Consider the following 14,112-nt stretch of genomic DNA (forward strand, 5'->3'; position numbering starts at 1 on the left):
CTCCGTGCGTTCCTGCTACTGCTGTTTCTTCCTCTTCCCCTTCCTCTTTCTCTTCTTCCTCTTCCTCTTCCCCCCTTTTTCCTCTTCCTCCTACTCTTCCTTCCCCCTCCTCTTTCTCCTCTTCCTCACCTCCCCTTCCTCCTCCCCTTCTTCCTCTTCCTCATCTTCTTCTTCCTCTTCATCTTCTTTCCCTTTTCTTCTGGTTGATGTATGACTGGTCTCTGAAGGTTCAGCCAGAAAGCCTACAGGGAGAGCTCTGATGTGTGGATGGAGAAACCCTGTTGCCTGTTTCTCTTGTCTTGCCATGGTTAACTGCTCACAAGAGATGAAGAAGTATATAGTTGCTATGGCAACCCGATGGGCTAGGGATGCTGCTTTATGAGGACTTGGTTTTAGGTGCTACTTTGGTTTGGCTAACATTTTTATGCTTAACTAGAATTCAGTAATATTGATCTTGTCCTCTTTAACACACTCTGAATGCTTTGGGGTATCAGGGTCCACCTGGTCCTGGGAGAGAAGTCCAGCATATGTGGTTAGAGGGGTGGGTCTGTCCAGAGATGAACTGGGCACCTGCCGTCCCACCTGTGGGACACTGCAGCGTGCATGCCCTGCGTCACATGTCTCCTCAACACTGCCTTCCTCCCAGGTGAGGTCCGGGTCCCCAGCAGTGCTAGCCTCCGTGAAAGAGAAGTCATTTGGGCTGCCCAGCTTCATCACGTACACAGTTGGTGTCTTGGATCCCACAGCTGGCAGCCAAGGTCCTCTGTCCACTGCCCTGACCTTCTCCAGCCCTGCCACTAACCAGGCCATCACCATTCCAGTCACTGTGGCCTTTGTGTTGGATCGTCGTGGGCCTGGTCCCTGTGAGTTACAGATGAGACTTCAACTAACCCAGACCTGGGCAGGGAGAGCCGGGGCAGGGGGGCTTGGGTGTCTGTGGGCACCTACAATGTGAAAGTTGGACGAGTCAGAAACAAAATGTCTCTCAAAGGGACAGTCTTTTTCTGTCATCAATGCCACACAATACTTTCCTTGTCATCACATCCTCAGCAAGGCTCAATATCCTGCCATGGCTCCATCCCTCAAAGCCCACATCCCCACAGTGGCCCCTGAAACCCGCAGGGTCTCTCCTGACCATTCGTGACTCGCCTCCCCTGTGCTTCCTGGTCTAGCACTAACCTCTTGCCTGTTTCTGGAACATGAGGCCCCAGTCTGAGACATTGGCATCACTGTTTCCCTGCATACAATGTCATTTCCCTCAGAGAACCCATTGACCAACATTCACAGCTGCTGCAGACTGCCCATCAAGCATCCCTTCTTGGTTAACACAGGAGATTAGACTCTCTCTCCCAGACATGTGTTGGCCTATGGAGAAGTAACATTATTCAGGACTGGGGCTCCTGCTCGACTGCCCCAGGAAGTCCAGTGTGAGGACAGCTCTTAGCTCAGGGCCCTCCTGATGCCAGGAGCTACTCACTGCTTACCCAGCTGTGTACAGGCTTATCCTGCTTCAGCTGCCTGTGGGCATGCAGAGGACAGAGCTACAAAGACATAGGGCATGGATCGAAGGGGCCAGTAGCCAGGGGAGGGTCCTGCAGTCTGGTGTCTCTGTATCCAGGAGTACTCAGAGCAAGTAGAGAGTGCAACACTGTGACAGATAGGCAGCAGGGATCTGGGCCTCAGGCCACTCCACAGAGGTGGATAGCTTAGGGGTTGTCCACCTCCCCCTGGAGCTCTTAGGCAAGAGCCAGGGCAGGAGCTCCTGTCCTGTGAGACTCTGGCCCACCAGTCCCTCAAGCTCTAAAGCCCACAGGGCATTTTTCAGAACTGCCTCCGTGGCAGAAAGGACGTCAAAACCTGACGTGCGAAGCTAAAGATACTTTCTGGAAAGAAGAACAGAGGTGGCTTAGGAAGGCAGGAGGAGATGCTGCCCTTGTCTAGACCTCATAGCTAAGACAGGCTTGCCCCTGCATCCCAGGCAGTAGGACATGGTGGACCTCAGGGGACCCAGCTATGGCTCTGTGTTTTGATGTCTCTTTGCCCTGTTGCAGATGGAGCCAGCCTCCTGTCACACTTCCTGGACTCCTATCAAGTCATGTTCTTCACCTTTTTTGCCCTGCTGGCTGGGACAGCAGTCACCATTATAGGTGAGGTCAGCCTCATACCCCCTTTTATACCCTGCACCCTCTCACCTTGCCCACTCTCACCAGCCTGTGCTCTTGCAGCCTACCACACGGTCTGTGCACCCCGGGAACTTGCTTCACCCCTGGCCCTCACGCCCCGTGCCAGCCCTCAGCACAGCCCCCACTGTGAGTACCCCAGCCACAAGCACAGCCTAGAGCGTTGCCACCAGAGTCATTTCCTGGGGAAGGGTGGGATCCAGGCCCTGAACCCTAGTTTTCACAGCCTGTGTCAGAGCAAAGGGGACAGTTAGGGCTGAGCCCCAGGGGCACATGTGCCAGGGACAAGGGTATCACACGGACTCAGAGATTAGTCCTGACTCCTCAGAGGTGTCCACAGCAGGCAGTGGGATGGGAGGAGTTGATAGAGGCTGGGCTGTCTAAGCAGGTGAATTCCAGAAGAGACAGACAGGGCTTGACCACTGAGAGGTAAAGTTGGGATAGGAGGGTGTCCTGATGAGAGAGACACCCCCTCCCAGAGAAAGAAAAGCCCACTCCTTTTGATAATCTATTTGTCTTTGATGGCCCAGTCTTGGTCACCCTCTACAATTCCTGGGGTACCTCTCTCCAAGAGTCTCCTGAACTGTGCAGTGACCTACCCGTGCAGTGGTACCCAGCAGCCCTTTGGCTCCCACTTGGTAGTCTGATGCCTGTGTAAGAGGCCCTTGAGCTAGTGTCTGCTCATCTCAGTGTCACAGAGTTTTGGTGAGAGGACGGTTTTATGACCAGAAGCACTGTCCCTGGGAGACACGACACAACACACACACACACACACACACACACACACACACACACACCCTGGGATCCCAGCAGGGTGGTGGCTGTCCTTGTGACTTTGGTTTGTTGCATAGCTGTTCTGCTACAGTCCTTTCTAACCCTTCCTCCAGTGTTTGTTGAAATTACCATAGGGACTTAGTAACATCTCCCTAAGTTCCTTTTTCACTTGCCTCCAGGTCCTTGTTACTAGAGCATTGTGCTCAAGAGTCTAGTTCTTCCATCCTCTTGGCCAACCCTTGGAAAGATAACATATGTCATGTGACCCACCCCAGACTCTGGCTGAGCTCAGGAAGGTCAGAGGTCATGCTCCAGGCTGAGTGGATGGAGACACACACACACACACACACACACACACGTACATGCATAGGTATATATAGTGTCTTGGTACCAAGGACCATGATTTTATCCTCTTTCAAAAACCCTATACATTCCAGTAAATCTCATCCACACCCCCGCCACAGGATTTAGCCTACTCTAGCTTATAGAGTGTTCATTGGAGACAGATTTCCTCAAGTGGGAATTGGAAGACAGGAGGCTGCTGGGTACAGAAAGCACAGGGTGAGCAGTATAATCTCCCATGCCTGCCCTGGCCCTGTCGGTTTCTGCTGTCCCAGGTATGTGCCCCTGGCATGCTGCGGGCACAGACTGAGGAGTGTGGTGGGGATATTGGTGCTTACTCCTCCATACTCACTCCCATTTCCTCCCTAGATCTTGCCTCATCTCCGACTGCTTTCAACACACTGCCTTCTGATCGCAAAGCCAGCCCTCCCTCAGGGCTCTGGAGCCCAGCCTATGCCTCTCACTAGGCAGTGTGCAGGGCTGGTTTTGCTACACAGCTGAACTGACACCTGGACAAAAGGGTCACTGTCGTTTTCACACGGGGTAAAACCACGCCTGGGCCCTAGGCCGTCCTCACTGCCCTGGCTGTGCTGAACCACTGCCTGATTCACACAAGCAAGGGTTTTTAATTTGTTTGCTTTTAATTCTCTTTCCAAGCCTTGAGGGCCAGTGCTTCCTGGTTCCCTCTTTCTCATGTGGCGTGCAGGATTTGGGGGTGCTGCTTAGTCTTGTTTTTGTAATGCTCAAGAAAGCTCACTCTCTGTTCCTGGCTTTAAGTGGCTGGAGGCTGTCTACATCATCTACAGATGAAGCCATCGTAGCGATCTCAGGGAAAGGATGTCCTCATCACTCCTGGGGCTTTCGTGGTGCTTGGAGTAGAACCCAGGGTCTCACGCCTGCTTGCCAATTGTTTGTCCACTGGCACGTGCACACACCAGCCCTTTTTTGTTTTGTTTTGTTTTGTTTTCATGAATACTTGTCCTGCTGCTACTAGGAAATGTGGAGGACAAGCAGGTGTGGGTGTCCCCTAGGGGACACTGCCCAGAGCCCTGTGCTGCCTGAGCCTTCCTGTGCTTGTTACTGAGCCTCAGCAGAGTAGCCCTCCTGTTTCGGCAGAAGGGCTTCTGTCACTGGCGTTGGAGTGCCTCTCACTCTCCCTGACGCAGCTTGGGAAGAGCATTGTTGGCCCTGCCCTGAAGCCACTGGCGGGGATCTTCTGATCTCTGGCTTTGTTCTGAGATGCTGCTATGAGTTGTGGAGCCGAGAGACCTAGTGTGATCTGTTCTTCTGCCCTGGAAGACCCCGAACGCAGTACCTTGGTGGATGTGAACCACCCTATTCGCCCTCCTCTCCTCCTCCTCTGCCACCAGCGCTCTCCTAGCTGGCCCAGGAACAGAAGAGGATTCCTTGAGTCTATAACTTCACATCTGAACTCAGGGACATGGCCACTCTGCTTCAGGTTCAGGTGCTGTGGCACTGTCAGAACCAGAACCTCACGAGTGGACGTGTATGGGCACACGTCAGTCACCAAGAGTTCAGTCAGCCTTTGAAGGTCTTATGTGGTTCCTTGTATCCTTTGAGACTGAGCCACAAGATGGACTTTTCTGGAGCTGGGGACAGAGGATTTGTGCCCAGCCTATCGCTTAATCTCCCCCTGGAGTTATTATGGAATCTGCCCTGCATTTGTTTAATAAAGTTCTGTGTAGTTTCTTAAAGGATGCGGCAGTTCCTGAGGGAACTGACTCTGCCTGGGTGTCTAACTATGATTGATGACCTGTTTCCAATGGTGCCCTTCCCTCCTCTCTGCCCATGGGGTCTCCCTACCGTGGACACAGGGGCAGTAGCAGGCCCTTGTCTGCAGGAGTACAGCACAGTCCCCCTCCCTCCAATTCCTTCCAGTTCTCTCCGGCACCTGCCCTTCTCCAATCTCCTTCCTACATAGTCATCTAAAATGTCCGACTTTCCCTTAAAATGGCCTTTCCCTGTCCTTCCCACCAAGGCTATACTCCAAGATCTTGAATGCCTCAAAGGACCAGCTCTGCCACCCTCCCTCGCCACACACCCTTGGTCTCACCTGCCTTCCTGGAACTCTCACAGGCCCCACCCAAGCCAGTACCAGCCCTGTTACATTTCTCATGGGGGCTGCCCTTTCACACCACACACAGCAAACAGGATTCCAGTAGGCCCTGCTCCTTTGTGTCCTTGTCTCCCTGTGCTTTTTTTTTTTTTTTTTTTTTTTTTTCCTCTCTTCCCCTGCCTCACACTGGAATTGGGAAAGAGGGGAGTGGGTGCTTCCTCAGCCTCAGGGACCTGTTACCACAGCACTGCCCATGGAGAGAACACCATGTGACCCCCACTTCCCTTCCCAAACAGGACCTCCATGTGAGTGAGTGGTGGGTGACAGGTGTCATTCTCTTAGCTCCACAGGACAGTGTACATGAGAAGATCTAGAAAGCATTATCGAATAAGTGCTAAGTATGTTTGAGACTGTACATATGTCCATGTGCCTGCCTGGAACATGGTGTTGGTGGGGTAAGACCCCTCTGAAACACAAGATAGCTACCAGGATCCGGGGAGCAAGGACATCACATCCAAACATGGCAGGGTCCAGAACAGAAAGAAACTCTGAAGGCACTGTTTTCACAGGGCTCAACAGACAAATCCACAATCTCTGTCACTAAGGTCTGAGCCACTTCTGCCCTGTGGCCAGCGAATGCAATGGGAAGATCGTATTTTAAGGGTCTCTAGGTGCCACAAAGCTGATCACTGGCTCCTCCCAGATGAGACAGAAGATTGCAGTGTCCACCAGCCATCTTTGCCCTGGGGCACTGGACTTCCTCCCTCTGTCCACCTGGAATACTGGGGACCTGATAAGAGCTGGCCGTTAAGCTCCCCTTCTTCAGGGCCAGCAGCCTTTCAAAGCACACTGGGGAAACACAGCCAGATCTTTGTAATAGTAAACCTGACTGGGCATGCTGACAGCCCAGAGGGACCCACACAGCTCGACTGGATTCCCAAGCCAGCTGAGCAGCTCTCACTGCCTGAAGGTGCTAGAAGATGCTTTTAGCACCAAGAATACAGAATTGCAAAGAGGTTATTTTTCTTTGGAGTTCTTGTTGGAACAAAAATTAACCCTCTAAGTCTTGATCTTTGTCTGCGTGCTTGCCTGCTTGGCACATTTAAGCGTAATCTGCTGGCTGTGATAAAACACTGTGAAGACCAACTTGAGGAGGAAAGGGCTTATTTATTTTATAGGTTATGGTCCATCATGGAGGGAAGTCAGGGCTATGCAGGAATGATGTTTTCTGGCTTGTTTTCCAGAGCTTTCGTAGCCTGCTTTTTTTTTTTTTTTAAACATTTCAGGACCACACACCCAGGTGGCAAACCCTTCAGTGGGCTGGGCCCTCCCACATCAATCAAGAAAATGGCCCCGCCAGACTTGCCTACAAACAATCTGATGGAGGCATTTTCTCAAGGTTTCCCTCTTCCCAGAAGACTAACTAGTGTCATAATGATGAAAAACAAAAACAACACAAAAACCCTGAGCAGCACATCGGCTGGCTAGAACCTTCATCTTGAGTCTGAAATTCGGACAGTGTTGAGCAGTGGTATCTAAGTGGACGAGGACACCCAGAACCTGGAGATGGGGCAGGAATGCAGGCCTGTCTCATTGCAGCGGTCACATTACCAGCAAAGGGTCCTTTTGCAGGTGGCTTCACCAAGAAGAGGCAAGTGGCAAACTGCATCTCTCTTTCCAGCCTCTTGGGCTCCCCATGTGGCAGCCTCTCCAGAGAATGTCTGAAGATCTTCCTACCCAGAAGAGTTACATGTTGGCCACGTAGCTTTCGTTGGCCTACGTGATAGGTAGATAGGGTAAACATCTGTCCCGAGGTTCTGCCATGGGCAGAAAGCCCTGTGGTGGTAGAATGGACAGATGAGTCTCAGATGTTCCATCCCCACTTCAGATGAGCCCACACCCATTAGTACCTGAGGAAGCAAGGTGGTTACTCAGGAACACCATGTGCCCAGAAGGAAACAGTTCACCAGATGAGAAGAATATTTTATTATTACATTTATTTATTTGAAGGAGTCAGAGGACAACTTACACAGCAGCGGTTCTGTCCTTACATAGTGTGAGGTCTGGAGATCACCCAGGTCACCAAAGTTTGACAGCAAGTACCTTTATCCACTGAACCATCTTTCCAGCCTGAGAAAATAAGAAAAAAAAAAGTCTGTCTGTTTTTCACAAAAAAAAAGATTCATAAATAATTAAAATTTTTCATTAAAATTCCACATTAAAATTTCCTTTGACTTTGTTGTTTGATTATTTTATTGAGGCAGGGTCTCACTGTGTAGCCTTGGGCAGCCAGGAACTCATTCTGTAGACCAGGCTGGCCTCAAACTCACAAATCTACCTGCCTCTTGAGTGCTGGGATAAACGTGTGCACCACTTCTCTTGGCAATTTTATTTTCATAAAAGGAAGCAACAGAAGAACACAGAACATGTGACAGACTTGATGCCCACCACACTCTGTACACACTGAATTGCTAGTACAGTCGAGGGCTTCTGAGTTTTTCGAGGTTTGGTTTTGTTTTGGTACTTTTTCACTTTTTTTCCCAAAAAGCAGATTGGAAACTATGACTTAAATCTCACTTAGCATCTGCCTTCTGTCTCATTTTTCTTATTAACTAATAAATTTGGATCAACATTTTCAAGCAACTTTTTCTTCAAAGGTTTATTTTTATTATTTTTAATTTTTTTATGTATGTGGCTGTTTTGCTTGCATGTATGCTGCTGTACCATGTATGTGCCTAGTGCCTACAGAAGCCAGAAGACGAAATTAAAATCCCCTGGAACTGGAGTTGGCATGATTTTGAGCAGCCATGTAGGCGCTTAGAATTGAACCTAGTTCCTCTGGAGAAGCAGCCAGTGTTCTTAATGACTCAGCTATCTTTCCAGCCCCTATTTTTTTTTTTTTTATTATTTTTAATTGTGTGGGGTTGGTGTACCTATGACTGCTAGTGCCTGTAGAGGTCAGAGGTCAGCAGATTCTCTGAGCTGGGTGCTACAGGCAGTTGTGAGCCTCCTGATAGGCAATGTATAGAATAGAACTCAAGGCCTCTGGAAGAACAGTGCTCACTCTAATTGTTGAGTGGTTCCCCAGTCTGCCCCTGTCGTTTCTTGCTTGGTGCTGGTCTGTGGTCTATTCTAGACCCTGAGCAAGAAAAGGGAAGGAAAGCTCACATTGAACACCAAATGCTGAGAACCTTCAACAGTGGCACACAGTGAGTCCACAGAGCAAGCTGGCACTTTACATGTTGACATTCTCATAAAGCAGTCTGTCTCCAAAAGAATTGAATGAATGAATGTATTTGAGTGCTGGGGCCGCCACAGGCATGAGGTGTGAGGCAGGGGCATAGACGCCACCGAGGCATGTTTCCATGATTCCATCAGTTCCCTAAGGAACTGACGAAGAGCTGAACCCTATTTTTTTTCTATTTATTAACTACACATCACAATATCAACCCTCCCTCTTGCCAGAACCCTCCTCACACAGATCCTTCCTTCATCCCCCTTCCCCTTCTCTGAGAAGGGGGAGGCCCCCTTGGGTCCCATCCTGAACCCCCTCCCACCCACTGTGTGTTGTCTCCCCACACATAAAGACATCAAGTCACTGCAGAACTAGGCATAGCCTCTCCCTGAGGCTAGACAGGGCAATCCAGATTGGGGAATGGTAGCCATAGGAAGGCAACAGATTCAGGATCAGCTCCTGCTCCAGTTGATGAGGGACCCATAGGAAGACCAAGCTGCACATCTGCTACATATGTGCAGGGGACCTAGGTCTAGCCCATGCTCACTGGTTGGTTCAGTCTCTGGGAACCCCCAAGGGACTAGGTTAGTTGACTCTGTTGACTTTTCTGTGGAGTCCCTGCCTTCTTGGGGTCCCTCAGTCCTCCCAACTCTTCCTCAAGACTTCCTGAGCTCTGTCTAATGTTTGGCTGTAGGTCTCTGAATCTGTTTTCATTGACTTCTACATGGAGTCTCTCAGGGGACACTCATGCTAGCCTCTTGTCTGCAAGCATAACAGTATCAATAATGTCGGGGATTGGTTCTTGCCTATGGTGTGGACCTCAACTTTGGCCAGTCATTGGCCATTCCGTCTGTCTCTGCTCTATCTTTGTCCCTGCACATCTTGTAGGCAGGCCACATTTTGGGTTGAAAGTTTTTTGGGTGGGTGGCTGTTCTTATCCCTCCTCTGGGATTCCTGCCTGGCTAGAGGAAGTGGCCAGGTCAGGATCCATATCTCCCACTGTTAGGAGTCTCAGCTAGAGTTGCCCCCATAGCACCCTGGGGCCTTCCCCTGTCCTAGGTCTCTGGCACATTCCAGAGATTGCTCCCCTACCCCCCGAGCTGAGTTCTTAGCATGAAGCCACCACAGAGCAAGGAAGAAGGGAGCCTATGCCCAACAGTGTCTTGGGACTGGCTATTACTTTAAGTTTTATGTTGTATGTAATTAGCAAATAAAAGTCTGTGGAGGATTTCAGCAGTCGCCTCATTAGGTGACCACCTTCATTTACTGAAATGAGTATCTTAGTGTTCATTGAAAGCAAATAAAAGCAAATTATAAGGTCCAGGAAACTGAAATGCAAAGACCAGTCACTTACCCTCTTCCCAACACAGGGACTCTGCTGAGTCCTCAGTGAAGGCCAGGTGAGCTGGGACACAGAGCTGTGAGTCAGACAGCAAGGTGAAGGGAGCAGTCTGCGCAGTTTCCAAACGAGCCTTAGTTTCCCTCCTTCATAAGTTGTCTGTGTAGGTTTCGTGGTTTGGATCTTAAATGTCCCATAAGAGCCCGCATAGTAAAAACTTAGTTGTCAGCCTGTGGTATTCACTGCTGGAAAGTATTAAAATCTACAAGAGGAGGGCCCAGAGAAAGTAAGTTAGGTCCCTAGGGACATACTCTAAATGGGCTATAGGGACCCTGTTTCTATCCCTCCCCCTCCCCCAGCCTCTCCCCTTCCCCCTTCCCTCTTCCTTCCCTCAGTGTGAGATGAGCTGCTTTGCTCTACCAAGTTACGACTGTTTATCATCCCAGACCTGCCACAGTGAGTCAGCTGTCATGGACTATAGCCATGAGCCCACAGGACCCTGTCTACCTTGTAAGCTGCTGTCATGTGGTGACAGAAGAGCCTGTGTTGAAGATGCATTTTCCTTCTTCCTCCTTTTTGGGGATCCAGGACAGCTACCCCCAGTTTCTGAGGCCCCTTGTTCTTTGAGTGGTCCCCTGAGCACTTACTGAGCACTACACACAAAAGTGAGTCAGTAACCAACCCAGGCCTGACTTGTACGAGGCTAGACAGATGGACCAGATAGATGTGCCCACAGAGAAGAGCAGCAGAGGAGGAAGCCAGTGCAGTTCTCAGAATACACTGCAGATAAGACCCATCCAATTTAAATTCCACATGATTTCAGGCCGAGTGGGTTATTTAATTCGATAATTAAAACCTATTTTATCAAGTCATGTCATAAAATAATCTAATCACAGTTAATCCTCATTGTGTTTCATCCTGTCAATGGCTTAATAGTTTCTATTTCCTATTAATAAAAATATACCACTAAACACAGGAAGAGAGATTACACACACCACCGAGAGAATCTGTGGGGGATACGGTTTCCTCAGAGTTCTTAGGGAACAAACAAAAGGTTATTAAATCACTGCTGTGGGCATTAGGGAACCAGGGATGGTGTTAGAGGAGGGACATGGAGTGTTTGATGACAGACAAGGAAGGTTGTTCTGGGGGAGGTGTGCATGAATGGGCTTCCTCAGTGGCCAGCATGGAGGCTCAGTCGGATGAAGACAGACCAGGCTGTATTGCAGGAAGTCTGAGTTGTATCCTCTTTGCCCTTTTGTTTTTAAACGTTTTATTTTTATTGTTTTGTGTGTGTATAACTGTCTGCAGTATGACGGTCAATCACTTACATGCCTGATGCCTGTGAGGCCAGAAGAGGACTGCTGATCCTGGAATTGAAATATAGATGGTTGTGAGCAGCCATGTAGGTGCTGGGAATTGAACTCTGATCCTCTGCCAAAGCAGCAAACACTCTTAACCACTGAACTGTCTGCAGCCACTGCCCTTAGGCTCTTTAATTAGGTTCCCCCTGTGCCCTCTGGGCAAAAGGAAGAGGCCAGGCTTCTGATGTGCCATTGCCTGCCCTGCCAGACCCTCTACCTTGGCCCTGAACCTCTGTGCTCAGGGTCTAACAGGGGGCCTCGTGGTCTCTGCAGCCACACCCTCAGGGAGCAAACCTGTCACCCTCAGATGGGGTGCTGTCACGTGGCCTTGGGGAGTCCAGACCTCAGAGCCTGGTAAAGTTGATGGCTCCAATCTCCAAAGTGACTAATGACTCCATTAGTCAGGAGGATTGCCAGTGAAGCCTGAGTGACAGAGTCAACCGTTGTACTTTCCCAGCCTGATTCAGAGAGAAATGAGGGAGACCGCACCAGAGGTGATGGTGGCTGGGAAAGGGAGGCTCCCACATGGGAGTTATTGTCTTCACCCCAGCCTAGGCATGCTGACCCTTCCATCCATCATTCCAATCTGGATACACCCTGGGATGCTTCTATAGTCCATGCTCTGTGTGTCCCTCCCTTCTCCCTTGGTCCAGTTCATCTGGCAGGAAAGGCAGTGGAGATTTCTGGGTTTTGTTTTTCTGTTTTGTTTTGTTTTTTCCCCTTCTTGTCTCCCCTCCCGTCTCCATGCAGTGCCCGTACCCTCCCTGTTCCACCTGGGAACTTCAATCACCAGCTCACATTGTTCAGATAGTGATCACATTGACTGGGGTAGAAAACAGAGAAGCAAGGCAAGAGTCGAGTGTCCACTGCCTGACACAGGCTACTCTGTCACTTGGCATGATCACATTTGTATCGACATATGACTTACACAGTTTCATGGAGTCTGGTGTTTCACGACATGTACATATTGAATAGTGGTCAGATCATGGTAATTCCGACACCTGCCACCTCCAACATTCGTTATTTCTATAAGATGACAAGACATAAGATCCCCGCTTCCGGCTGCTTTGGCTACAGTACATTACTGTCAGCTATGGTCTATCCAAGCAAAGAACACCATAGAACACTCTTCTGACACTACTGCAGCTTGTCCTATTTGTTTGGTTCAGATTTATAGACACAGGGTTACTCACTGTAGTGTGGCTGGCCCAGATCTCACTATGCAGCTCGAGCTGGCCTTAAATTTCACAGTGCGAGATTGTCGATGTGCGCCTCCATGCCTGCGTTGTACCTTCTTCCGGTTCAACAACCCCATCCTTTGGCGACCTCTATTCTCAATCTCTTGCTCACCAGCTTTACGAGGTGGCTCTCCCGGTGCCGAGCCTGTGCTTGGCTCATGCACTTCACTCGATGGTCTGTTTTTTTCCACTTTGTCACAGATGTCAGAATTTCATCTTTTTCCCCCCCAGCTGGGTTGTGTTCCTGCACGAACACGACACATTTTCTCTTTCTGTGCATTTGCTGGTGGGTGTGTGGGTTACCTCCACATCCTGACTGTTGTGACCAGGGCTGCCAAGCGCCTGGCATGCAGGTAGCTCTTCTACACGCTGGCTTCACTTCCTTGGATGAATACCAGGAGTAGGATTGCTGGGTCATGTGGCACTTCTATTTTTAATTTTTTGAGGAACTTCCACACTGTTTTCCATAATGGCTGTACTAATTTACATTTGTTCTTCCAAGGTTTTTTCCCTCTGTTTATATATATATATATATATATATATATATATATAGAGAGAGAGAGAGAGAGAGAGAGAGAGAGACAGAGAGAGACAGAGAGAGACAGAGAGAGAGAGACAGAGAGAGAGACAGAGAGAGAGACAGAGAGACAGAGACAGAGACACACAGAGAGAGACACATAGAGACAGAGACAGAGAAATACACCACACAGAATGTCAGCAAGCTGTGGAAATAGTGTAACCTGTATTCTTCATGTAAATAATAGCCCATGGGCATTTTGTATGTCAGTAAGTATGGGTCATTATCCCTCAGCCATTTTTTATGTTTATTTAACACCTACTGTGGGCATTATGTTTGGCTCTTGGTTTGCACTAGAGTTCAAAGGAGCTGTCCATGCCTTAAGAATGCCAACCATCTAAGTGGAGAGAAAGCTAAAACAAGAATCACAGCAATACCAGGACTCTGCAAATGGGATATGTTCCTAGGAGATCATGTGATTAGGGTCTTTGCCTGACCAGGAGAACTCTCCAGGGAAACAATCGCCAGCCTGGGATTTGACTGACAGGCCACTATTAGGCAAGAAAGGGGTGGGGGTAGGGCACAGATAGTAAGAAGAGCTTGGGCAGAGGCTCCTGGCTGGAAGGAGTCTGTCCACTGTGGCTAACCACAGTGTGAGGGAGAGCATGAGAGATGAAGCTGAGGTGTCAGCAGAGGCCGGCTACAGAGCACAGGTGCAGCTCCAGGCAATTTCCCGCTCATGAGTACCTACCCCCACAGAGGCGGGCGGTCTGTACTTCTCTGCTCACTTCTCATCAGCAACCCTCAGACAGGGCCAAGGGTCTCCTGTGTGCAGGTCCCAGCTCAAGCCCTTGCTTACACGGCCCTCCCTCCAAGGACTCTGGTTAGCCAGGCCTAACCAGAGAGGACCAAAGCTGCTTTGAGACCTAGGGTGGTGGAAAGCAATTGAGCATCCCTGTGTGGGAGGGAAGCACACCCTGGCCAGGACCTGGGAAGCCTCTGCCCCTCCTCAGCCTTCTGAAGCTCAGAGAAGGAAGGAGACTCAC

General features: G+C 49.7%; 1 protein-coding gene across 1 annotated transcript in view; it reads left to right on the top strand.

Moving 5' to 3' along the window:
• Nup210 (nucleoporin 210) overlaps positions 1 to 5,014 on the top strand; it is a 94,412-nt gene extending 89,398 nt beyond the window's left edge. Inside the window, exons 37-40 of the mRNA XM_032907225.1 lie at positions 647 to 863; positions 2,052 to 2,147; positions 2,226 to 2,309; positions 3,666 to 5,014. Of these exons, the coding sequence (XP_032763116.1) occupies positions 647 to 863; positions 2,052 to 2,147; positions 2,226 to 2,309; positions 3,666 to 3,763 (495 nt within the window). The 3' untranslated portion in view covers positions 3,764 to 5,014. The remainder of the gene's footprint in view (positions 1 to 646; positions 864 to 2,051; positions 2,148 to 2,225; positions 2,310 to 3,665) is intronic.
• Positions 5,015 to 14,112: the final 9,098 nt, after the last annotated feature.

Source organism: Rattus rattus, chromosome 6, assembly GCF_011064425.1.
Source record: "Rattus rattus isolate New Zealand chromosome 6, Rrattus_CSIRO_v1, whole genome shotgun sequence".
NCBI lineage: Eukaryota > Metazoa > Chordata > Mammalia > Rodentia > Muridae > Rattus > Rattus rattus.